This window comes from Camelus dromedarius, chromosome 18 (genome assembly GCF_036321535.1).
Source record: "Camelus dromedarius isolate mCamDro1 chromosome 18, mCamDro1.pat, whole genome shotgun sequence".
Taxonomy (NCBI): domain Eukaryota; kingdom Metazoa; phylum Chordata; class Mammalia; order Artiodactyla; family Camelidae; genus Camelus; species Camelus dromedarius.
This window is the reverse complement of record NC_087453.1, coordinates 44,920,604-44,944,331: the sequence shown is the minus strand read 5'-3', so window position 1 is coordinate 44,944,331 and position 23,728 is coordinate 44,920,604. Positions and strand designations below refer to the sequence as shown.

General features: G+C 48.3%; 2 protein-coding genes across 3 annotated transcripts in view; one reads left to right on the top strand and one right to left on the bottom strand.

The window, feature by feature from the left end:
• The window catches only part of CFAP61 (cilia and flagella associated protein 61), a 258,634-nt gene extending 253,327 nt beyond the window's left edge, over positions 1 to 5,307 (bottom strand). For both annotated transcript variants that reach the window (XM_064475921.1, XM_064475922.1), the window contains exons 1-2: positions 5,159 to 5,307; positions 1,775 to 1,925 (exon numbers count right to left, since the gene is read on the bottom strand). In XM_064475921.1, coding sequence (XP_064331991.1) covers positions 1,775 to 1,917 — 143 coding nt within the window. In that variant the 5' untranslated portion in view covers positions 1,918 to 1,925; positions 5,159 to 5,307. The remainder of the gene's footprint in view (positions 1 to 1,774; positions 1,926 to 5,158) is intronic.
• Positions 5,308 to 5,312: 5 nt separating this feature from the next.
• Positions 5,313 to 20,220, top strand: CRNKL1 (crooked neck pre-mRNA splicing factor 1). The gene is made up of 14 exons (XM_010994846.3): positions 5,313 to 5,443; positions 7,032 to 7,184; positions 7,990 to 8,081; positions 8,822 to 8,980; positions 9,618 to 9,784; positions 11,636 to 11,814; positions 12,892 to 13,062; positions 14,465 to 14,656; positions 15,288 to 15,347; positions 15,929 to 16,009; positions 16,747 to 16,986; positions 18,417 to 18,518; positions 18,966 to 19,214; positions 19,997 to 20,220. Exons 1-14 carry the CDS (start codon positions 5,393 to 5,395, stop codon positions 20,180 to 20,182), a joined length of 2,082 nt encoding a protein of 693 aa, XP_010993148.2. The 5' UTR covers positions 5,313 to 5,392; the 3' UTR covers positions 20,183 to 20,220.
• Positions 20,221 to 23,728: the final 3,508 nt, after the last annotated feature.

Genomic DNA, 23,728 nt, shown 5'->3' with positions numbered 1-23,728 from the left:
ACTTCCATCTTCAAATGTATCTATTTTGATGTTTAATTCATCCACCGAGCTTTTAATTTTGACTGTGTTTCTTCTAGATGGTCTTTTAGACTTTTTTTCCAAGTCTCATTATTCATTTTTATGGTCTTTTAAAATATATCTTTTCACTTTAGACATAGTAAACATGGTTATTTTACATTCTTTGACTTACGTTTGAAGTCTTTGTGATTCTGATTCTGCGTATATTTCTTGTTGCTGGTTCTCCCTAATGGTGCGTGTTTCTTTGACATTTGTGGGTTTTCACTGTGAACTTGTGAACTCCTGTTCCTTGGAGCTTTATCTGTGAGTAGTATTTGAAGTCTGAGCTGAAGCTCTTGTCCTTCAGACCTGATTTGTACTTATTTCAGCCGGTCTCCCGGACACAATACTAACCTGCAGCCATTTTTAATCAAACTCTCCAGTTTTTTTACTTTATTCAGTCTATGGGAAACTAACTTAGTTTTGGTTGTCTGAAAATGCATTCATTATATGGGAAGTTCTGAAGCTTCGGGAAGCTACACAGGAAATTAACACAGACTCAAATCAACATGTTCATATGAATTCTTGGGGGGACTTTATCCCCCTTCCTTCCATGCTGAGGTTGAAACAGGCTAGTTTCCTTACTGTCCACTTTTACACAGGGGGGTTATGTCTCTTTCTCCTTACAAAGTACAACACAGCTTTATATGAAGAAATCTACAACTTCCCTCCTCAAGTGGAGAGAATATTTATCTTCTGTTGTTTGCAAACCAGTCAAAAGAGAAGTGTGAGGTTTCTAAAATGCAGCAAAAATCCTCAAGGAGAAAGCTGCATGGGTTCCTGCTATTGTCCTGAAGTTTGATTTCATTTTCATGTTTTCTGCATAGTCCTTTTGTGTCTTTGTGTGTGTGTGTGTGTGTGTATCAACATGTTTCCATCCGGAGGACATCATTAAGGTGTTTAATCCCCAATAATGCCAAAAAATGAAATCATTTCATCGGTATACATATTTTTAGAGCATTTTATATATATTGCCCTCCAGCTCTCCAACAAAATCATGCCAATTTACATGATGTTCATCAGCATGGGGATCAGAAACTGTTCATTTTAATGTCTTAGGCTGGCCTTTGTTTAAACATTTCAATTGTATTTAACATGAAGCTTTATGAAATCCAAAATACTGAGCTACCTCTTATCAAATTCAGTAAAAATAATGAGGAACAGATAATAGCATATTTATATTGTGGTGTCCAAAAAAAAAAACAAAAGACAGGGAGAAGAAAAGATCTTTTAAGAAAAAAACCGTATGCATACTTTGAAGTTTAGAAGAATATTTCAACAGAAGTGGTTAAGAGCACACCCAGGCTTTGTCAGCTCCCAGCTGCTGGACCTTGGGCGGGCCTCCACTTTCTCATCTGTAAAATGGACATGACAGTGACTACCACAGAGTCAAATATGTCCATGCTGGCAAAGCACAGAGCCTGAAAGAAAATAAATTCTCAAAACTGTAGCTAATATTATTAACTTGCCCCAGGTGACTGGATTAGTGGGTGGGCAGTTGAGATCAGAACCCAAGTTTGCCTGAATCCAAAACCCATGAGAAATCTTTCCAGTTTACATGTTGTTGCGGGAATTACACATGGTTGTTCTCAGGAGGGCAGATTTTTTGCTACCGACTTCCCCGCCACAAGCCCCCTGAGGACAAAGGAGTGGAGGCCCTCTCGGGTGTGTGATAAAACCGACAAACAGTCTTGAGCTCACTGTGCTCCGTACTTACAAAAGACGGATGACGTTAAGATTCCCAAACAGCTTCTGGGTAAATTTTCTAATGAGGTTTTTGATACAGTGAACATCGTGTGACTCTGTTCTTCGGCAGTGAACCACTTCCGCCTTTCCTCTTGGAGAAGTGAGTATCGACATTTTTTATCCTGTCCCCAAAAGAGAGAAAAACAGCCCACCGTTAGCCAGAGATGACAAGCCAGTCTGGTCACAGTACTTGCAGGACGGAACATTCCCCCAGTTTCCATGCAGTCAGAGTGAACGTGGCATTCAGGGACTGGTGGGACACATCTCCTGGGGACAGGCTGGGACGACTGTCCCCGAAAGCCAGCTGACACGTTTCCCTCCAGGAGAACGATGTTTCTGAGAACTCGCCTGTCTAGAGATGTCTGCAACTGAATTCTTTGTTTCCAAGAAAGCAGCTTGAAAATATTCTAACAATAGGATTGAAAAACCTTGAGAGGGATTATGTGTTGATTCAGGGTCCTCATGTTTAATCAACCACCACGGCACATGGTCAGGAATTACAGTGGCCCCCAAGGTTCCAGAGCCCCCCAAACTGGAGCCCTGAGGGGCAGCAGGCCTGAGAGAGAGTTTGAGCCAAAAAGAGTCCTGTGGTCAAACCAGTGGCAGAAACGCTGCTCGCAAGGGCCTTCCTGAGCGGCTGCTGGGCCCGCGAAAAGTCTCTGAGAAGCTCCAGAATGAAGCACCTGCTCTCTTTGTGTGACTCTGCCTTTCCCACGGCCAGTCTCATAGGAATCTCTAAGGACAGCAAAGGTGGAGTCTAACCTTCCAGAAAGACGCCCTGGGGCTGCTGACGGACAGGAGGCCACACAGCAATTTCCATCTCCCTCAACATCTCAGTGCTCAGTGTGCATGTGCCTGCTCCTCCTCCCTCTGTCCTTTCCTCCCTCCCCAACTCCCTCCCTCCATTCCTTTTTCCTCTCTTCTTGCTTCTGAAGAAAAAATGCCTTCTTATGTAGTGGCCAGTAAGCATGAAGACATGGCAGCTGACTTGCCGCTGTCCAGGCTCTGAGCACAGCGAGGGGAGTGCCCCAGCGCCCCGGAAGGCGGACTCTTAGCCCCCAGTCAGTTTGTCCCCCCAAAGGCGACCACTCTCACTTCCCTGGCATGGATGACCTTTGCCAGTCTTGCACCACAGATACGTGGAGCTCTCCAGTGTGCTGTGCCCCTGGGCTTTCTGGGGCTCTTGTGGTTGAGCTCTACTCTTACACACTCTTTACTTGGCCAAAGTGCCAGAGTTTGAGCACCACAGGGCCTGACACAGCCTGGGGCCAAGCTCCTTCTTTGTCAGATGAGGAAGCTGAGGCCTGTGAGGTGAAGTGACTTGTCTCAGGTCACATGTGTCCGCTTGGGCATCTCCTTCTGCACCCCCCCAACCCCTGTGTATGTGGCCTGAGGGTGCCTCTGGGAGTAAGGGTCCCCTACCCTCACAGTCCGAGAGTGTTCAGATTAACCGCAGTCCTCAGTGGGTATGTGTGTGCAAGGAGCAGGGTGATACAGGGGTGCCAGGGAAGGGGACAGGTGCTGAACCCTCACCCAGCGCCTTCTACTTGATGAATTCACACCACCCTCAACCTCACAGGCTTACAAAAGGAGGTTTGTCAGTGCTCTCCAAGCAAACCCAGCCCTTGGGGTGGCCCTGTCTTGTCCAAGCTCACAGAAATTGAGAGGAAAGTCTCCCATGCCAGTTTATTCATCTCTGATAGGAAAGCCAACAGCGGGACAGCCCAGATGTTTCTGTAGCCCAGACAGTTAACAAACAAGTCTGACTTCTTCTCCTGTGGCAGAATAGGGTGGCGCGGACTGTCTCTCCACCTCATGGGGCTACAGGCCCCTGTCTCACAGCCTTGCTGTCAGGGTGATGGAGATGAACAGGGGGACTCACATACTTTCAGTTCCAGCCAGAGGCTGCCTTGGGAAAATGTGGGCTCAGAACGGCAGATCTTCATGTTTTGCAAAGGAAGAAAACCTTAGTATTTATATAACATCTCTGGGGGAAGGTATAACTCAGTGATAGAGTGTGTGCTTAGCACACACAAGGTCCTGGGTTCAATCCCCAGTACCTCCATTAAAAATAAATAAACGAACCTAATTGCCTCCCTCCAAAAAACAAAACAAACAAATGACAAACACCATACATAACATCTCCAAGATTTAATATATTGGCTCAAAATATTTTTCACACTCTGCAGACGTAATTAAACTTTTCCCTAGGTGAGGTTGGCCTCCACCCCTGCCACAGCAAAGTCTCTCTCGTACTCTCTCTTTGGAGACCGACTACTTGGAAAGCCTGACCATCTGAAGGTGCCCTACATGGGGCTGCGGTCAAGAGCACAGGCTGTAGGATCAGAGTACCTGGGCTGGGACCCAGCTTCTATCGCCTATTAATTGTGTGAGCAAGTTACTTAAACTCACTGTGCCTGTTTCCTCATCTGTAAATCGGAAATTATCTGCACACTTCGGGGAGTTATATATCACATACCATCCTCACCAAAGAGTGAACCCTTATGTAAACTATGAACATTGGGTGAGGATGATGTGTGATATGTCAATGCTGGGTCATCAACTATAACAAATGTACTACTCTGGTGGTGGATATTGATAGTGGGGCACCTGGGGCTGCAGGACAGGAGAAATGGGAATTTTGTGTATCTTTCATTCAATTTTTTCAGTGAAAAAAATCCAAAGATCTAAAAAATAAAGTCATTTTTTTTTTTAAAAATTCTTTTTACCATTTGCGTGCACATAATTAATTTTTGGTTTTGAAGGCAGGTCAAGAATTATACCAGCTAACATTTACTGAGCACTTTACATGGATTTTCTCTTTAATCCTGGTGAATGTTATTTTCGTCCTATAGGTAAGGGCGTTGGGGCTAAGAGAATTTACGAAACTAAGACATAGTCTCAGAAAATTTAAAAATCTGTTTATCTGACAAGGCTGACTTATTTGCTAGTACTCTGATGATCTACTTTCACTTTTTTCTATTTCCTGGCTTTAAAATACCTTCTGTTATTTTTAATTACTAGCCTTAGTGCTATTTGGTCACAACGGTCCAGGAACCAAGGGTGCGTGGCCTTCGGAGACTACAAGTCCTAGAATGCACCGCGGCGCCGGGCCGCCTAGGACCACAACAGCTCGCCCCTTGGCATGCCGGGAGTGGTAGTTTTCTGGCCTGCCTTTCTTCCCCGCCCTCGGGCATCCGGACCGGAGCTCGGTTCCGATCCCCTTGCCGGCGCCACGGCTCCACAGATCCACCTGTCCTCACACGGTCATCCCCCTCCCGGAGACTACCTGGGCAGGCGCCCCTGACGTCCTGGACTCGACCCGCCTCCTTGCGAGACAACCGGTACAACTCACCCCCCTGCAACTCCAGACGCGGTGCTTCGACCCTTGCTCCAAAGAGGACGCGCAGCCCGGTTACCACAGAAACGACGTTGCCTTCGTCACGGCGCAGGAGGTCAAAGGTCACCGAGGCCAATTCCGCTTCCAGTCCCGGAGTCCCTCTTGTTGTTAGACAGCTTTGCGGAGCGGGCGAGCCCTCGGGGCCAATTTCCGGAGTCCAGGGCTCGCCCGAGGGCTGCTGTTACAGCCATGGCGGCCTCCACCGCGGCAGGGAAGCAGAGGATACCCAAGGTGGCCAAGGTAGGCGGCGGCGAGGGGCCTTGTGGGAGGAGGCCTGGGAGAGGGGGTGGCCCGGCCTCGGTGTTAAGCGGGGCGGGAGGGCGTGTGGTACCGGAAGCCTGCCCGCCCCGTGCGGGGCCGCGAGGGAGACGCAAGGGGGAGGGTCAGCGGGTGGGACGCGCACCCCGCCTCCGCGCGGCCGTGGTCTGGGCAGGTGTTTCTGCGGGGCCAGGAATGGGGTCATTCCACACAGCTCAGCTGAGCTAGGCGGCGCGCTAGGCTCTGGGGAGCCCTCAAATCAGACACTAGGAAGTGTAAAATTGCAGCCTTGCCAAGTGCCAGTGAGGCCAAGTGGAATATGCCATGGGATACTGGGCTTGTGCGAGAAGTCTCCGGATTCACTTTGCTGAGAAGTGATAGTTAAGCTGACCCTTGAAGGCTAAATAGGAGTTAGCCCAGTTGAGAGTGGAAGGAGCGAGAGTAGATGACAAGAGCTGTGTGTTGGCATCGTTTAAGTTGATTAAACCAGAAGTCTGATAGGATCTGATTTTTCCATCGGTGGCTAGTACTTGCCGAGTGCTTGATATATGACAGGCTCTATGCTAAGCCTTTACTCTCCCTCGGGTCTGTTTCCAGCCCAGAAGGCTCTCTCGAGCCTGTCCTTTACTTACCATTTAGATGACTCCCCGCGATAGTGCATTTAAAGCACATAGCACAGTGCCTGGCACTTAATACTCGTTAGACATGAGCTATCACCATTATTACTGTCGTCATTCCACACAGGGCAATAAATAATATTTCTTATAATTCAATTCTGTAAACTTTTATTGGGCTCCACGGGTTCAGTAGAAGTATAACGTGAGCCACATGTGACTTTAAGTTTTCTCAAAGCTACAGTAAAAAGTCAAAACAGGTGATGTTAATTTCAATTATTTATTTTATTTAACCTAGTATATTCAAGATATTGGCGTTGCAACATGTAATCAATGTTAAAATTTTGATTAGGTAGTTTTTTCTTTTTTTCCCACTAAGCCTTCAAAATCCAGTGTGTGTTTTACATATACAGCTGATCCCAGTTTGGACTCATCACATGTGGTTCATGGTTACTGTGTTGGACAGCACAGCTCTAAGACCTTAAGAAGCTTACAGTCTAATGATGGGAACTTACTGAATATGTCTTTGACTTGAAATGCCATGAAAAATCGAGTGCAGTTATCTACCTGGGGCATAATTTGAAGGATTCTGTAAATAGAGGTTGAAATGCTAGATCAGATATGGCCCACATCCTGACAAAACAGAACCTCTGGTGAGAATTTTCCTTAGGCAGCCTCAAAGTTTATCATTATACAATTCTAAAAGGGAAAACTTGCTGTTTTGGCTACCTTTTCTCTTGAGACTTCTACCTATGGCTTTGTAATAGATACAAAGATAGAAAACAAAAGTTTTTAAAATATATTTAGTTTGATAGAGAAAAGAGACCTTGTCATGCAAAGAGCACATCTTGTTATAATGTTTGCAAAGTTCACATCCTAAAAAAAAATGTCATTTGTTTCTTAAACCTCGTGTGAAGAGCATCTACTAAAAATAGGACTGTCTCCTGTCTCAAAAGGTGAAAAACAAAGCCCCCGCTGAGGTGCAGATAACTGCGGAGCAGCTTCTGAGAGAAGCTAAGGAAAGGGAGCTTGAGCTCCTTCCACCTCCCCCTCAACAGAAGATCACAGATGAAGAAGAATTAAATGATTACAAACTAAGGAAGAGGAAGGTCAGTCACTGCGGGATCCTTCGGTCTGTGGACATGGTGGGGAGTTCGTAGGTCAGAGATGGAAAAGGTCGTCACTGGTTAGAGAGATGGTAAGATAAAAGGTTAGTGGTTCTAGCCATGTGAGTGTAGCTTCTGGTTACCAGATGATTGCATTTTGCTGAACTTTATAAAACCTGCCATGAGTTGTCTGTCTTAAAGTATAAAGAGATAAATCCACCAGAGACAGATTTTCAGTGTGGAATTAAAGATGGGCGGAAGTTTAACAGGCGGAACAGCTGATGGCTGGAGGAGGGTGGGCTCGGCGGGGTCGTGCTGTGTGCCCCCGTGTGTAGCGCCTTCTGTGTGAAGTAGTGGAACCTGCAGAGGAGCCCTAAGAGGGCCTGGGGATCTGACCTGACCGCTGCCTCGCCCTGGGGTGGGGGTTGTTTTAAACCTCTCAGTGAGTTCTGTATGGCTTTCTGAGACATTACTGAGAGGACCTAAGTAGTCAAAAATGTTTTCTCCTTAGGAACAAGTGTAGAGAGTCTATTAAAATGTCACTTGTTATGGACAGTAAGAAAATATCAACAATTCTGCTGATCGTTCTTTCTACCTAAAGTTTTTCTCTTTGTTTGCATATAAGACTTTTAAACACTTGTGACTGTAACCTTCTTCAGTGGGGTTCTTCTTTCTCAAGGATTCCAGGATGTGATTTCTTTTAAATAAGAATAAAATGAATAACCTTCTTAGTACAAGGATTAACAGACAAAAGCTGATGCCATTTTTAGTCATTTTCCCTTTAATTTGACTCTCTGCCTTTTGCCAGACTTTTGAAGATAACATAAGAAAAAACAGGACTGTGATTAGTAACTGGATAAAATACGCACAATGGGAGGAGAGTCTAAAGGAGATTCAGAGGTAAGATTGCCCAGCATGGGATGGTGTACGTGGAGATTCGTAAGTCACCAGATACAAAAACATGGAAAAGGCTCGAGTAAGAGCCTTGGGTAACAATTCTCAGTTTGTTCCGTGGAACCCCAAGGCTCCTTCGGGGACCTCAGGGACCACTGTGGGAGGACTGTCCTGGGTAGGGGGCGGGCTGGAGGCCCTGCAGCTGGGCTTCCCCGCCCGCACCCGCTCCATAACCAGAGGCGCAGGTTCATCTGCTTTCTCTATATTGGGATTTTTTCCTTAATAAAAATTGATCCACTGAGACCCAGTGACCAACAAGATGAAAACCATGACCTGACTCTTCCTGTTGTCCAGCCTCCCTGCGTCCTCCCAGTGCACCTGGCCCTTGGCTGTTCTCTCCCTGGCGTGAGCACCCTCCCCACGCACCTTGGCCTCTGGAACTTTCCTCAAGTTCTCACCTGCTGCTTAGCCTTTGCCACCAGACATTTTTATTTCTTCCCATCTACTTGATGCAGGTCTTGCCTGTAACGCTGGTCACACCGCATTGCAATGACGTGCATGTCAGTCCTTCCCTAAGTCTTTGTAAGATTCCTGAGAACGTGGCATCTTTTCCCCTCCCCACACTCAGAACCGGGCTCACAGGCAGCGCTGACAGTAGCAGAGCTCCGCAGACGGTTTCACACAGTTGGCCACATGTGTTGCACGCACATACTGCTTTTAACACCCTCCAAATCTTGCATCTCAAGGGCTCGATCCATCTACGAACGTGCTTTAGATGTGGACTATCGGAATATCACACTCTGGCTGAAATATGCAGAAATGGAAATGAAGAATCGCCAGGTGAACCACGCCCGAAATATCTGGGACCGGGCCATCACGACTCTGCCTCGGGTCAACCAGTTCTGGTAAGTTTCTGACCTAACAAAATGGCCTTTTGAGGTCTATGAAGTTCTGTGCTTTTGTGTATTTATTTTATGTACATAGTTGTAATCGTATATTTTTAACCTTACATCCGAGTTTTTCTTTAAATATACTATCAGTACTTTTTAATGTCTTTTAGTCTGTTAAGCCATAATCACAATGTATAATAGCTGTGTAATCAAAACTAAAATTAATGGGGGAGGGTACAGCCCAGTGGCAGAGTGTGTGCCTAGCACAAGGTCCTGGGTTCAATCCCCAGCACCTCCATTAAAGATGAGTAAATAAATAACCTAATTACCTCCCTTCCCCAAAATTAAATACATAAATAAAAATTTAAAAAACTAAAATTTAAAAAAAACCCTAAAATTTTGGTTGCAACTTTTATGCACGAGAAACCTCTTGTTGAACTAAGTAGTTTTTGAGAAAAAAAGTACCCTTTTTTCCAATGACTCATCTTTTTCGGATTTGTATTTTAAAAAGAAAGCATGTTGACTTAACCTTTAGAGAAGATAAAGCCTAAACCTACTTCACGGTTAACAAACTCAGAGCTAGAAGTTGCCAAAGGCCGTCTCTTCCTGAAGTCATCTTGACAGTGAGGGCGTTGCGGGTGGTTTGTTGAAGGTACAAGTACACGTACATGGAGGAGATGCTGGGGAACGTTGCCGGAGCCCGGCAGGTGTTCGAGCGCTGGATGGAGTGGCAGCCGGAGGAGCAGGCCTGGCACTCCTACATCAACTTCGAGCTGCGGTACAAGGAGGTGGACCGCGCCCGTGCCATCTACGAGCGATATATCCTTTGGACGAGGGCTGCGTGGCACCCGTAGGTCCTGGGCGCTGTTCTCAGGGGAGGGGTGTTCCTGGCTGCGACGCCTGGTCCTTGATGTTGGCCTAGAAGTCAGGGGTGCAGTTTCACCTGCTTCCTGAACTGCGTGCGTGTGTTCTAGGACTCAGGTTGGGCAGAGTAAATCTGTGGTCTGGGCAGTTGGGTCTCTTCCAGGGAGACTGGGTTTGTTTGTATTTTGGCGTTAACACTGTGGTTCCTTGAGGAAGATGACCTGCTGGGGACCTGGCCACTGCAGCCAGGCCTGCTTTTTTCTGGGGCGTATGTTATTAGCACTCTTACTGGAGTCTGTCCAGAGGTTTGCCAATGACTGCCGGGGGACCTCAGCGTGTCAGGAGTGACCGCCTGTGACCTGATGTCCTCGTCTTTAAGAACGGAGTGAAAACCTCCGCTGCGGGCTGGCTGTGAGGAGGGGATGATGACACGGGACAGTGCTCGCAGCAGTGGAAGTGGTTGACTTTATAATCTGTGACTTCTACCTGCTAAAACTTATTTGTAATCCCAAAATCAGTACTGGCGCCCCATTGGCAGTTGTTGTCACACAAGCTCAGAGTGACAGAAAACTTGACTCAGCCGAGGCACATGGTCCCAGTTGAGGACAAACAAGACGACCACCTGCTGTCTTGTCTGCTCTCAGGCAGAGGTGACCTGAGCGGGAGATGGGAGGAGTGGTGCAGCGCAGAGCAGGACGCGCCTGCTCTGGGGCCAGTTGGCTGGGGCTGCGTAGTGGGTGGCCCTGGGCAAGTCACTGAAGACTTCTGAAGCTTGTTTTCTCTTTTATAAAATGAAGTAGAAGCTACCAGCATTAGCTGTCTTTAGGATTGAGGACCACAGCCCACGCGCGACGTGCACGTGTGAGCCCCACCTCCCTGCGGCGGTGGTTTGGTGCTCTCCGCCGGCGGTGGCGGCGTGACTTCACAGAACACGACCGCTGCGGGACGCAAGGCTCCCCTTCCCTCTGCAGGTTTAAGGTCTTGGTCAAGACTGCTCATTTTGATGTTACTAGTCTGACAGAAGCATTTACAGTGCTCACTGTGTGCCAGGCTCCATTCTGAGCACCGCGCGGGTACTGTCATTTCATTTCCACGACAGCCCTGCGATGCAGGGACCGCTCTGTCCTACAGAGGGGGCCGCCCAGGCAGCGGACGGGGTCTCGGGGCGGGGGGTGACGGAGGCGGGGTTCGAGCCCGCGGCCCTGCTGGCTGTGCTGCTACTTGGGAATCAGTGACTTCCTCAAAGCAGGGAGATTCAGAGCAGACACATCCTGTTAAGTGAGGTGGTGAGTCACAGCTTTCTCTCTTGGTTCTGGTTAGCAGTTCTCCTTTTGTGACGTGTTTTTTTCTTAGTCATTACTTGAAATTTTAATGTTCTTGAGCAAACGCTGTAATAGGTGCCCTACATTGAGCACGTCCTTTTGGCCAGAAATGGCTAAGAGTTCCACACACATTTTTCTCATTTGATGCTGGCGATCATCGGATGGGGTTGGTTGGTATTACTTTTCTCTATTTCTAGATGATAAGACTGAGGCTAAGAGAAGAGAAATGACTTGTCCAGGTCACATGGCTAGTAACAAGGCTCAGCTTTTTCACGGCTGCAAAGCCCTGCGTGGACCACTACCAAAGCACTGAGCAAGCCCTGGAGGAGGCCAGACCTCGGTGGGCCCAGGTCGGGTGGTCTCGGCCTCGACGTGTCTTACCACCCGCTAGCCGTGCTGTGTGTCGTTGGGGCTTTGGCTTTGGGTTTGTTCCTGTTCTGAAGCCATGTCGTCCTGCCCGGTGTTTCTTTGACCCCCTCCCCACTTGTTCTCGTGCACCCCGACGTGAAGAACTGGACCAAGTACGCCCGCTTTGAGGAGAAGCACGGCTACTTTGCCCACGCGCGGAAGGTGTACGAGAGGGCCGTGGAGTTCTTCGGGGACGAGCACATGGACGAGCACCTGTACGTCGCCTTTGCCAAATTTGAAGAAAATCAGAAAGAAGTAAGCAGACGTGAAAGGACTCGGTTACGTTGCAAAACAGCTTAGAGGAGGTGCTGCTCGTGCACATTGCGTTCATTTCCATGTTCTCGCTCACTTACCCTTGGAGAAATGTTTCAGGTTACAAGACCCTGGTTTCTCAGGGAAGACAGCATACGTTGTGGCTCAGCTGCAGGTGGGGAGTGAGTAATTAGAGACAGTATCGTAAGTGTCGTGACTTCGTCGTGCTTTGCTTGAAAAATAAGTCTTTCAGCCGAGAATGAGAATGTTATCTACAAGCTGTGTGAGTCGTGTGGGGTCCTGATCAAAGGGCTTCACGGGTAGTGAACCTGGGAGACAAGAAGCCCAGAGGCCTCAGTGCAGAGAGCAGAATTTCTCCACAAGTCAGTCAGTTCTCTCCTCCAGTAGCGTATACGGAAAGTGACTCCGCAAAGTAGCTCAAATAACACAGGATCGGGAGGGGTCAGCTGAGGTCTGAGTGCAGGGCCTGGCACAGGTCACAGTAGGGAGCCCAGATTCTGCCCTGAGGCCCATGGAGGTACTGAGGGTTTTAATTAAGCAGGAGCAGCTGGGACATAGTCCTGCTGTAAGGAGAGCCTCTGGCTGATGGATGGAGGTTGTCCTAGGGGGAGGGGGCTGGAGCAGAAGTGGGACACTTGGACCGGTCAGGGGAGAAGCGGAGATGGAGCGGCTGGGGCCCAGGGAGGGGCAGGCTCAGGGCTGTGCTGAAGGTAGAGGTGGCCAGGCTGTGGGGGCAAGGAGTGTGGGACTGAGGGCTCTGGGAGGACTCGGGTTGAGCCAGTGCCCCGTGGCAGGGGTGGTTCACCAAGCTGGGGCGTCTGAGGTGTGCATGCGTGGATGGCGTCCGTGGGCTGGGCGGGGAAGGCTGCTCCACATGAGGCTCGGGGAGTGCGGTGGCCCCTCCTGACTGAGCAGCTCAGCAGAAGGGAGAAGAAAAGTCATGTTTTGAGGCCTCACATTCTGACTTAGAAGTAACGTCTGATGTCATGATTACTTCCCACACTGTGACTTGAATGAGAATCCTGTGTCCTGGAAGCTCATTGTCCCGTCTGCTTTCAGTTTGAGAGGGTGCGAGTGATCTACAAGTACGCCCTGGACAGGATTTCAAAGCAGGAGGCCCAAGAGCTCTTTAAAAACTACACCATCTTTGAGAAGAAGTTTGGTGACAGGCGGGGCATCGAAGACATCATCGTGAGCAAACGGAGATTCCAGTATGAGGAAGAAGTGAAGGTGAGTGCAGGGTCCACGCCACGCTGCAGTAACCGAACCTGCCGGCCCGCCCTGGCTGCGGTGCCGCGAGTCGGGGCTCCCAGTGATCACTCCCTCCATCCCTTGTCTGCAGTAAACAGGCAGCAACTCCAGGCCGGTGGGAATGAGCAGGGCTGGTAGAAGAGGCAGGCAGGCCGCACAGGGGTTTGCCCCTCACATGTTGGAAGTCATTTTGTGGGTTGCTGGTTGTGTCCTGTAGAAATTGAGCAAAAGAAACCTGGAATCCATTTGAGCTCATTTTTTTGAAAGAAGGTGGAAGAGTCAGAGATTGATCCAAAAACCCCGTTTTTATTCATTACCCTTTAGCTTAACTGCTTGAACAAAAGACACATTATAGTTACGGTTCCATTCTCATCTCTGTCTGTAAGGTACTGTTTTGATTGAAGTTCAAAGGTAGTAATGTTTTTCTTTACTCTTCTGCTGTGTATTTAAAAATACTTCTGCTTGGTCCAGTTAATTCAGAAATCTCCAAAGGACCAAGTCTGGTGTTAAATGAGGTCAGTGGGGGTACGTCAAGATGTGTCACTATTGAAAAGGTTGGTTTTGCGACTGTGTGCTTGGTATAATTCCATTGCAATTTTAAATCTAGATATAATGCTATGTATGTACTCACATATGTAAACAAATACCTTTACAGAAACAGAAGTCTGTTTTTATAGCCATAGATACTGGGAAGTTTACAGTCACCAGGAGGCTGGAGGACCGGGCTTGGAAGACAGGCAGGAACCAAGGTAGTTAGAGAGGGTCCTGAAGCAGGAGGTGGGACAGTCACATTTCAGCCCGGCCAGGAGTGACTGTCCCACCCATGGACACGACTTCACGGACCAGCTCTAAATGTGCTTCACTTCTGGTCACCCACTCACATGAGGCAGACCCTCGAGCAGGGCTCCTTAATTGGCCCAGTGCGGTGGCTGCCGGGGGCGGGAAGGTGGGGGCTGGCCCCTTCCCCTCTGTAGGGGAGGCGTCCCAGGGCGCTGCCCTCAGCAGTGGTCTTCGCTGATTACCAGGTGCTCCTTCGTTTAGGAGAAAAAAAACAATTAACCGATTTTGAGATATTTGCCTCTAAGTCATTTTTCCATTTATACCTTTTACAAAAATTAAAAATTAGCGTAGTCCAGAGAAGTAGGCTGGTGTAGGTGAAAGGCGCTTTGCTGAGGGACATCTGGCCGATAGTCTGTTCCATATTCCTTGTCCATTTCTATTTATAACATCTCAGGAATGGCATTTTTTAAACGAAACAGCACAAGAAATCTAGAAACAAGCAGCTGAAATACAGAAGGTCGGTCTGGTGCCGGCTCTGGCTTCCCGGTCCCTGCCGGCGCAGCGCTCGGCCGGCTTCCACCCCTCGGACCTGTCTCCCTAGGCCAACCCGCACAACTACGACGCGTGGTTCGACTACCTGCGCCTGGTGGAGAGCGACGCGGAGGCGGAGGCGGTGCGGGAGGTGTACGAGCGCGCCGTCGCGCACGTGCCGCCCGTGCCCGAGAAGAGGCACTGGCGGCGCTACATCTACCTGTGGGTCAACTACGCGCTGTACGAGGAGCTGGAGGCCAAGGTGGGCGGGGCCCCCGTCCTAGGGCGGGGCTTCCGCTGCAGACTGACAGGCCCCCCCGCGCGGCCCCGTAGCTGCACGTTCCCTCTGAGCGTCCCCGCCTCTGTACGCCTGTGGTGGGCGCCGCTCGGCTGCTCTTAGTTTTGGTGGAGAGTTTTAAGCCTTGAGGCACAACCAGATTATTACTTGGAACTTGCAGGGGAACAGTGAACCAGCCCTTAGTTTAATTATCTGTAGTTTCCTGGGTTTTCTCAGAAATAGGGATCTTAGCTGGATTGCACATCCTTGCATTTGGTAAGGATCAAGTGGAATTGTCAGGAACTGGATGTGTGTAAGTTAATAAAAGATAACCTTTGGCTCGTACATGAGATTGTGGAACGTCTTTGTTTCTGCTCTCAGGCAAAGGCCTTTCCACAGAGAAACACTCGGTATCTTGACGCCTATATTGTTGGTGAGTCTTTGACCACAGTTTGGTGGCCAAAGGTAGTTCACTTTTGATCATAAATAGAATCAGGGTTTGAAAATAAAAACTGAAGGAAACATACTCAGTGTTGGGGGTACACGTTTTTACTAATGGTAAAATCAGCATTAGTAACACTTGAATGTTTTGTGAAATTTTCTTATCCTGATGCAGGATCCCGAGAGGACAAGACAGGTTTACCAAGCCTCTCTGGAACTAATTCCTCATAAAAAGGTACGTTTGGTCCAAGCGTTCTGTTCCAAATGCATCGAAATCCTGTGTCTGTTACTTGTGAGGTTCAGTGAAACAGTATTTATTGACGATTTCCCTGTGCTCGCCACCACGAAAAACATAAGTAAGATATGCTGTTCGCCTCTGAAAACAGCTTACCATCCAGTTGAGGGGACCGCCTGTGTTAAGTGACAGGTGACCCACACAGATGATCATGTAGAATTTCAGAGGAGGGTGGTCACTGGGGTAGATTGAGCGGAAGGAGGAGGCACAGGAACAGCCCACAGGTGCCTGGTGGCGCCCCAGTGGACATGTGCAGGCGTGGGGAACACACGTGTGTTCCAGAAATGGCTGACATGTGATCTCTGCCAGATTTTCCAGCACGAGAAACCGGTATTGATCGAGTTACCTTCTAGGATAGAGGGGGATATTCTGTGATTACTGTTCATATTTCTGTTAAATAGTGTCATCTTAGCTTATAAGCAAGAAAATACATCTGTCTTAGCTCTGAAGCTTCAGGGAAATTTATGGCTTTTGTTAATTTAAATTTAATTTAATTTAATTTTTGTGCTTCTGTTTTCTAGTTCACGTTTGCCAAAATGTGGTTACTATATGCACAGTTTGAAATAAGACAGAAAAATTTACCATTTGCCAGGAGAGCTTTGGTAAGTAAAGAAAGGATCAAGCCGCGCTGTAGAGGAGGAAGTTGAAACCCTAGTGCTTGCACGTTAGTACTAAGAAGGCAACAGAAACACTGTGCTCTTGTCACCTGAGACGCGTCAGAAAACACGTGGCCTTTGAAGAAAGACTGAGGAGTGATGCTGAGATGGTCCCGTGTCAGCACCGGCACCTTCCAGCTACTGGCTGCAGAGATGGGATCTTAGGCTAGAGCTCAGATCAGATCTGCGGTAGTCTGATCCTCTACAGGACTTCGGGTGCCCTGAATGCACCTCCCTCTTAACACGTGCTCTACAGCTTCCTGACAGGCGCAGAAGCAGTTATCCTTCTGATGCCTCACCAGGCCGTGGGCTGTGAGGCAGGGTTCGTTCCTTGATGAGCCTTCAGTTATGGGAGGTGTTGTCCATCCCTCATCTACGTTCCTAGGAGATCTTGGGGAACTAAGTGAAATTCAAGCTAGCTTTCCAGACAGTTCTGCAACACTGTCTTTTCTGAACAGGCACCTGTGGGCACAGAGCCTCTTGCCCCCCGAGTGAATTGGAAGGTTTCCTTTGGGCTCTGTCAGGAGCAGGCATGAGCAGCCCGATGCCACACGGGTAGGGGGCTCGCCGTGGTGATGCTCCGAGGCTCCTGCTTGCGGAGAGCTGCTTCTAGGGCAGGCGGGCGGTGTCTGTGCACAAGTCAGACCCACGTAGGCATCACGGCGGTTGGTCCTCTTTTCCAGGGAACTTCCATAGGCAAGTGTCCGAAGAACAAGCTGTTTAAAGGCTACATTGAACTGGAGCTACAGCTTCGAGAGTTTGACAGATGCCGGAAGCTTTATGAGAAGTTCCTGGAGTTTGGACCTGAAAATTGTACCTCTTGGATTAAATTTGCAGAATTAGAGACAATCCTTGGCGACATCGAGAGAGCACGGGCGATCTACGAGTTAGCCATCAGTCAGCCGCGCCTGGACATGCCAGAGGTGGGGCTCTCGAGCTCATGTGGCTTCTAGCCGCACGTGACCATCTAAGCCTGTGCGCTCTTAGAGCGTGGAGACGCCCTGCCTGCCCTGTGGTCTCTTCCGCTCAGATTAGAACTGTTCTGCGCGGAGACAGGAGGTGGGGGAAGCAGCCCCCAGTCGGGTCCCAGAGCACAGCATAGCCGCACTGTGAGGGCAGGATGACCTGGGTGTTACGGGTGGGTGGCAGGCTCCTCCCTTTCTCACACACAAGGCTGAGGGCGCGGGCCGGGGCAGCCCAGCCGAGGCCGTCTGGAGAGCAGGCGAGACGCAGGCGGAGTCTGCGTGTCCCCGGGTTCTCCGGGCGCGGCTCTGCCTGGCTTAGGCTCTAACTAAACCGGGGTGTTCCTGGAGGTGCTGCTGTCACTGTGGGGAGTCCTGGGCGGCCCCAGAGCCCCATATCATCCCTGCGGGGTCCAAGCTTAAGCCACAAGGTGGCGCCAGACGGCAGCTAGGACCGATTTGAATCCCTCAGGAACCAGTGAGCTCGCTCAGCTGTTTTGTTGGTCTTGCACTAACGCGCCCCTGCACCGGATGGTTCCCCAGGCCCGCTGACTGTGGTGGGCCAGGGCTTTACGTGTCCCCGGCCCCGCCAGCTGGCCTCAGCTGCTCCCCAGAATGCGGCTCCCCCCTCAGACTGTAGCTCCCCCTCAGACTGCAGCTCTCCCCCAGACTGCATCTTCCCCCCCCAGACTGCGGCTCCCCCTAGACTGTGGCTCCCCCAGACTGCAGCTCCCACAGACTGTGGCTACTCCCAGACTGCAGCCCCCACCCCCCAACTGCAGCTCCCCCTCCTCAGACTGCAGCTCCCCTCCCCCGGCTGCAGCTCCCCTCCCAGGCTGCAGCTCCCCCCAGACTGCAGGCCCCCCCAGACTTCAGCTCCCTGACATTCAGGCCACGGCTTACTCGTCCCTGTGCCCCGACAGGCCGTACTGAGCAGGTGGGCAGCTGTTCAGTGGCTGTTTGCTGAGCTGAGCTCAGACACATCACGGAAGTCACGGTGGAGGTAAAGCTGGTGTGTCTAGTGCGTGCTGGCTGATCTAGGGCTGTTTCCTCCCCACAAGTTCATTGTATGTGCAGGGTCATGACAGTGCCCGGGAGATCTGGCAGGTTTCTCTGCTCTTCTTGATAGACCAACATTTGAGAAACTCCAAAAGAGAGTCCAAAAATTAATCCAAGGCCTTTTTTCTCATAATCTAGAATCCTGGCCAGTTTTGTCCAGCTTGTAAACAGCAGTGTCATTTGTTGTATCCACACACTGTCTGTTCTTTACTTAACTCGTGAGAGTTCCGGGTTCCTGATGTCCTAGTCGGAGTGCTAGTTAGGCTGTGTTTTGGACAGGGCCATGTTGCTTCTTAAATGTCGAGACCGACCTGGGACGTTTTCTTTCTTAGGTGCTTTGGAAATCATACATTGATTTTGAAATCGAGCAGGAAGAAACTGAGAGAACCCGGAATCTTTATCGACGACTGCTTCAGCGCACGCAGCATGTCAAGGTACCCTCTGCTTCACAGGGGGGCTGATTTCCCTCGTGTCAGCGGTCCTGAAGAACTAGTGCATTTCTGTATTTAAAAAAATTTTTTAAACATATATTTTTCAGTGGCTTTCTTGCTTTTACAGAGAGCTTGTGAGCCTCAGAGGACTTTGTAATGTTAAGCTTATACCTGGTCAATACACTGCATGTGAATAACTTCTGTATCACAGAGTTGAATAAAAAGTTAAGCTTTCAGGATTTGAAGACGACACCAGCCAGTTTATTGGCTATAGAAAGCAGCAGGCTGCTTCAGCTGCAGCATGTAGTCAGTGTGTTACGTTGTCTGGTGTACTAGTGATGAACACGTTAGCGTGTCCAGGTGTCATTAACAGGAAGTTAGCTTTGTTCTCATATTACCGTTTTCTGGGTGACATGGTTAATTTGGTTCTATAATACTTTTTTTTAATAGGTATGGATCAGTTTTGCACAGTTTGAGTTGTCTTCAGGGAAAGAAGGAAGTGTGGCTAAATGCAGACAAATCTACGAAGAGGCGAACAAAACCATGCGAAACTGTGAGGAAAAGGAAGAGAGACTTATGCTGCTGGAATCTTGGCGAAGCTTTGAAGATGAATTTGGAACAGTGTCAGATAAGGAGAGAGTCGACAAGCTCATGCCAGAGAAAGTCAAGAAGAGAAGAAAGGTGCAGGCTGATGACGGGGTAAGGACGAGCCCCCGGAGCTGATCCCCATGCGCAGTCTGAGGCCCCGGGGGATCGGGGGGAGACACAGCTGGGTGTGTGCTCCCCCCAGGGGGCGAGGAAGGGGGAGGTTGGCAAAGGCTTCTGCTGGAACTCTGTGAAGTCTGGTGTTTCTGGAGCATCAAGCAGGAAGTCAGGGTGGAGGGAATTGAAAACTCAGCCATTAGGTCGGAGCCAATCCAGAGAAGGCTTTGTAGGCAGTGTAAGGCGTCTCCTGCAGGTGGGTTTGAGGGGCTTGGTTGGAGGACCATCCGTAGGGAGGCTGTTGGAAACAAAGCAAGTGGTGGTGGGAGCCGGAACCAGAGCGATCTTTGGGAAGCGAGCTCAGCGCCCTGTTGGAGGTGGGATGTGAGGGCGGGGAGCCAGACTAACCTCAGGTGTATGGCCTTCACCACTGGGTAAAGATTCAGTAAATCTTGAGAAATTTAAAATCTGACACAGAAGACTGCAAGATGGGGTTGAAGACTCCCACTGCCTCCTTGGTTGACCATAGAGAACTGTGCTTGAATTTTTAGAATTTTTTCCACCGGGTTTTTAGCTCTCAGAAGCACCATTTGACAGCAGTTACTGACTCCCGATCTTCCGGGCCCGGCCCTCGTTCTTTCTGTCGTAGACTTTGATGTTATTTTGCAAAATGAAGAGAAGTTGAATTTGAACCCTGGGTTTCCCAGTGAAAACTCTAGTGAAATGCGTTTCAGCCACATGGTAGCTCATCTTCTAACTGTCTTGCTTCTCCTCTGTAGTCTGACGCGGGCTGGGAAGAATACTATGATTACATCTTCCCGGAGGATGCTGCCAACCAGCCCAACCTCCGGCTCCTGGCCATGGCCAAGCTCTGGAAGAAACAGCAGCAGGAGAAGGAGGCTGGGGAGCAGGACCCGGACAAGGACCCTGCGGACAGTGAACCCGGGCCTTCTGGTCCCTGTTGATAGACCTTTTATTATTTTTATAAATTTACATTTTGAAACTCTTGTGATTTGTGTTAAGTTTTTGGATATTTCACTGGTAATGAATTGATAAGAATCTCTGACAACTACTTTTTGAACTATTTTTAAAACGCTCTTGGGTTAGTTAGGGGTGGGGTTTGCAAGTAAAGGAATTTTTTTTTTAACTGCTAGATTTCTTTATCTGAGTCTAAATGTTTTGTGTCCCCATCGTGCATAAGGAAATCTAATTAAGGTAATGCTTAGCATCTATGTTAGATGGAACCACAGACTTGAAAAAGTCCTTTTCTAGAGGTTTTTAAGTTACATTCCACAGTAACTTTTAAGGTAAAGTTTTCTTACTTGTCTTCTTCATAAAGATATTTTTCTGCTTTCATCTGAAACCTGTAACTTACTCACATCTTAAGAGTCACTCTGACATGCGTGTGTGCCATTCCCAGCTCTGCCATCTAGTGATACGAACCTCTATTTTTAGTTTCTTCTCATAAAATGACAGCATTTTGAAGATTATAGTAGAAAAGGAATATACCTGGGACAGAGTAAGTGCCCAGTAAAGTGTTCATTCCCAGCCACTTTTTTAAATACGTTCATTCCTCATGGACTCTATCTATATTACTTCCAGGGTTTTTTTTCTGTAATTGAAGTGCAGTCATAGTGCGTCAATTTCTGGTCACAGCACACTGTCCCAGTCATGCATGTACACACATATATTTGTTTTCATATTCTTTTTCATTGAAGGTTATTACAAGATATTAAACATAGTTCCTGGTGCTGTACAGAAAAAACTTTTTTAAAATCTATTTTTATATTTAGTAGTTAACATTTGCCAAATCTCAGACTCCCAAATTTATCCCTTCCCACCCGCTTTATCTGATAACCATAAGATTGTTTACTATGTCTGAGTCTGTTTTGTAAATGAGTTCATAGTCTTTCTCTTTTTTTTAGATTCCACATACAAGTGGTACCATATGGTATTTTTCTTTCGTTTTCTGGCTTACTTCACTTAGAATGTCTAATGATCTCTAGGTCCATCCATGTTGCTGCAATACGCGTTATTCTTATTTATGGCTGAGTAGTATTCCAATGTATGTAGATATATACCACAACTGCTTTATCCAGTCACCTGTCCATGGGCATTTAGGTTGCTTCCATGTCTTGGCTACTGTAAATAGTGCTGCTGTGAACACTGGGGTGCAGGTGTCTTTTTGAATTAGAGTTTCCACTGGACATACGCCCAGGAGTGGGGTTGCTGGGTCATCTGATAAGTCTGTTTTTAGTTTTCTGAGGACTCTCCATACTGTTTTCGACAGTGGCTGCACCAAACTACATTCCCCCAGCAGTGCAGGAGGGCTCCCTTTTCTCCACACCCTCTCCAGCATTTGTCGTTCGTGATTTTTTAATGATGGCCATTCTGACTGGTGTGAGTTGACACCTCATTGTAGTTTTGATTTGCATTTCTTTGGTAATTAGCAACATTGAGCATTTTTTCATGTGCCTGTTGGCCATACATGTCTTCATTGCTTGTTTAGGTCTTCTGCCCGTTTTGGGATTGGTTGGTGGTTTTTTGTTACTAAGTTGTATGAGCTGTTTATATATTCTGGAAATTAAGCCTTTGTCTGTCACAGAAATATTTTTTCCCATTCCGTAGATTGTCATTTTGCTTTGCTTATGGTTTCCTTTGCTTATGTGTTTGATTAGGTCCCATTTGTTTACTTTTGCTACTATTTTTATTGCTTTGGTAGACCACCCTAGAAGAACATGGCTGAGATGTATGTCAGAATGTTTTGCCTGTTTTCTTCTAGATTTATCGTGTCTTATTTTTGTCTTTAAGCCATTTTGAGTTTATTTTTGTGTATGGAGTGAGGAGTGTTCTCACTTCACTGATTTCCATGCAGCTGTCCAGTTTTCCCAGCACCACTCACTGAAGAGACTGTCTTTTCTCCATTGTATGTTCAGGCCTCCTTTGTTGATTAATTGACCGTAGGTCTGTGGGTTTATTTCTGGGCTCTATTCTGTTCCATTGACCCATGTCTGTTTCTGTGCCAATACCACGCTGTTTTGATGACTGGAGCTCTGTTAGTACTATCTGAAGTCTGGGAGGGTTATTCCTCTTGCTTCGTTCTTTTTTTCAATATTGCTTTGGCAATTCTGGGTCTTTTTTGATTCCATATAAATTTTAGGATTGTTTGTTCTAGTTCTATGAAAAATGTCCTGGGTAATTTGATAGGGACCATGTTGAATCTGTAGACTGCCTTGGGCAATATGGTAAATATCTGTACCCTCTTAATGGCCATTTATACTAAGTGCTTTTGAAGACACTAGTTGGAAAGTTACAGTGACTGTATTTCTCAACAAGTTCTTTTTACCAAGAACATTTTGGTTGAACTTCAGTTATACTGTAATCAGTTTCCCAGACTGGCTGAGCTCTGTAGTGGCTTGTTTAAAGAACAGTAATACAAGAGCTGTGATTTGGGTCCCATGCCCCAGCGAGTTTGGGAAACCCTGGGTGAAGGGTGGGTCTTGTTGACAGACCTCTCTATAGTTAGGCCTCTCAGAGCCTGTGACAGGCTCCCAGACATTGTGAATCCCCAGGAGCAGTGCTGGCCGAACTTCCCAAACTCAGTCAGGGAACTGCTTCCACCCGAATACCGGTAACCATCGCCAAGTGCTGCGCCAGAGACCGCCTGCCCGTAAAACCCGACGCGTTAACCTGAGCCCTGGTACAGAGCGTGCTAAGTGACGAAGTAAAGCAGCGGCGTGCAGGGTAACGTATTTGCCAGTTGATGATGTTACTTGTATGTTCAAGCAGAAAACATTGGCCTTAAGTAACTGGTCTGAGAGATTGTTTCCTTTAATCTGGCCTGTATTTCTCAAGCCTGTTTTTTTTGTTTTGTTCACTGCCCAAGCTATTTGACTAGAACTGTATTGTGTTTTTTCATCTGTAAGGACAACTAGGAAATTTTTTATTTGCAAATTTAATTGGACAAATTTGTTAGATTTTCAAATGTATTCACCGTGGGGAATAAAAACTAGTCAGCGTGGTACTGAATTGTATCTTGAACGTACAAGTGTTGGAGGGCAGAAGGGACGAGGACCAGCAGGTAAAAGCAAACCTACTTTCGGCCTCACTGCTTCAGCCGCGGGCCGGCGTCGGCTCCTGGGGTCACAGGCTCTGACCGCCGAGGACCGAGGTCTGTCCAGCCGGTGAGGAGGAACACCGAGATGCGAGCTGGCTAAGTGCGCAGGGGCACGTGAAGACAGGCCAGAATGCTACCGTGACTGGTCCTAACCCCGCTGTTGACGTCGCATGTACGTGTGAGCAGAGGACCAGCAGTCAGGGTCTCAGTGTGCCCCCCCCACCCGGCCCCGCTCTCAGGCACGCGGCGTGCCCGTGTGAAAACGCGTGGAAGGAAAAGTAAAGCGCTCGCTTTTCCCTCGCCCGCCACTCCACCGAAGGAAGTCCTTTCAAAAGGAGAAGGTTTTAACCACCGTCTCTGCGGGCTTCTTTAGCTGCTGCTTTTCCTCGCGGGC

Excerpts from the sequence above, each read along its gene's own strand:
- CRNKL1 (XM_010994846.3), top strand. The coding sequence starts at position 5,393 with ATGGCGGCCTCCACCGCGGCAGGGAAGCAGAGGATACCCAAGGTGGCC. Across the intron at positions 8,082-8,821 it reads AGTCTAAAGGAGATTCAGAG|GGCTCGATCCATCTACGAAC; the intron begins GTAAGATTGCCC and ends TTGCATCTCAAG. Across the intron at positions 14,657-15,287 it reads ACGAGGAGCTGGAGGCCAAG|GATCCCGAGAGGACAAGACA; the intron begins GTGGGCGGGGCC and ends ATCCTGATGCAG.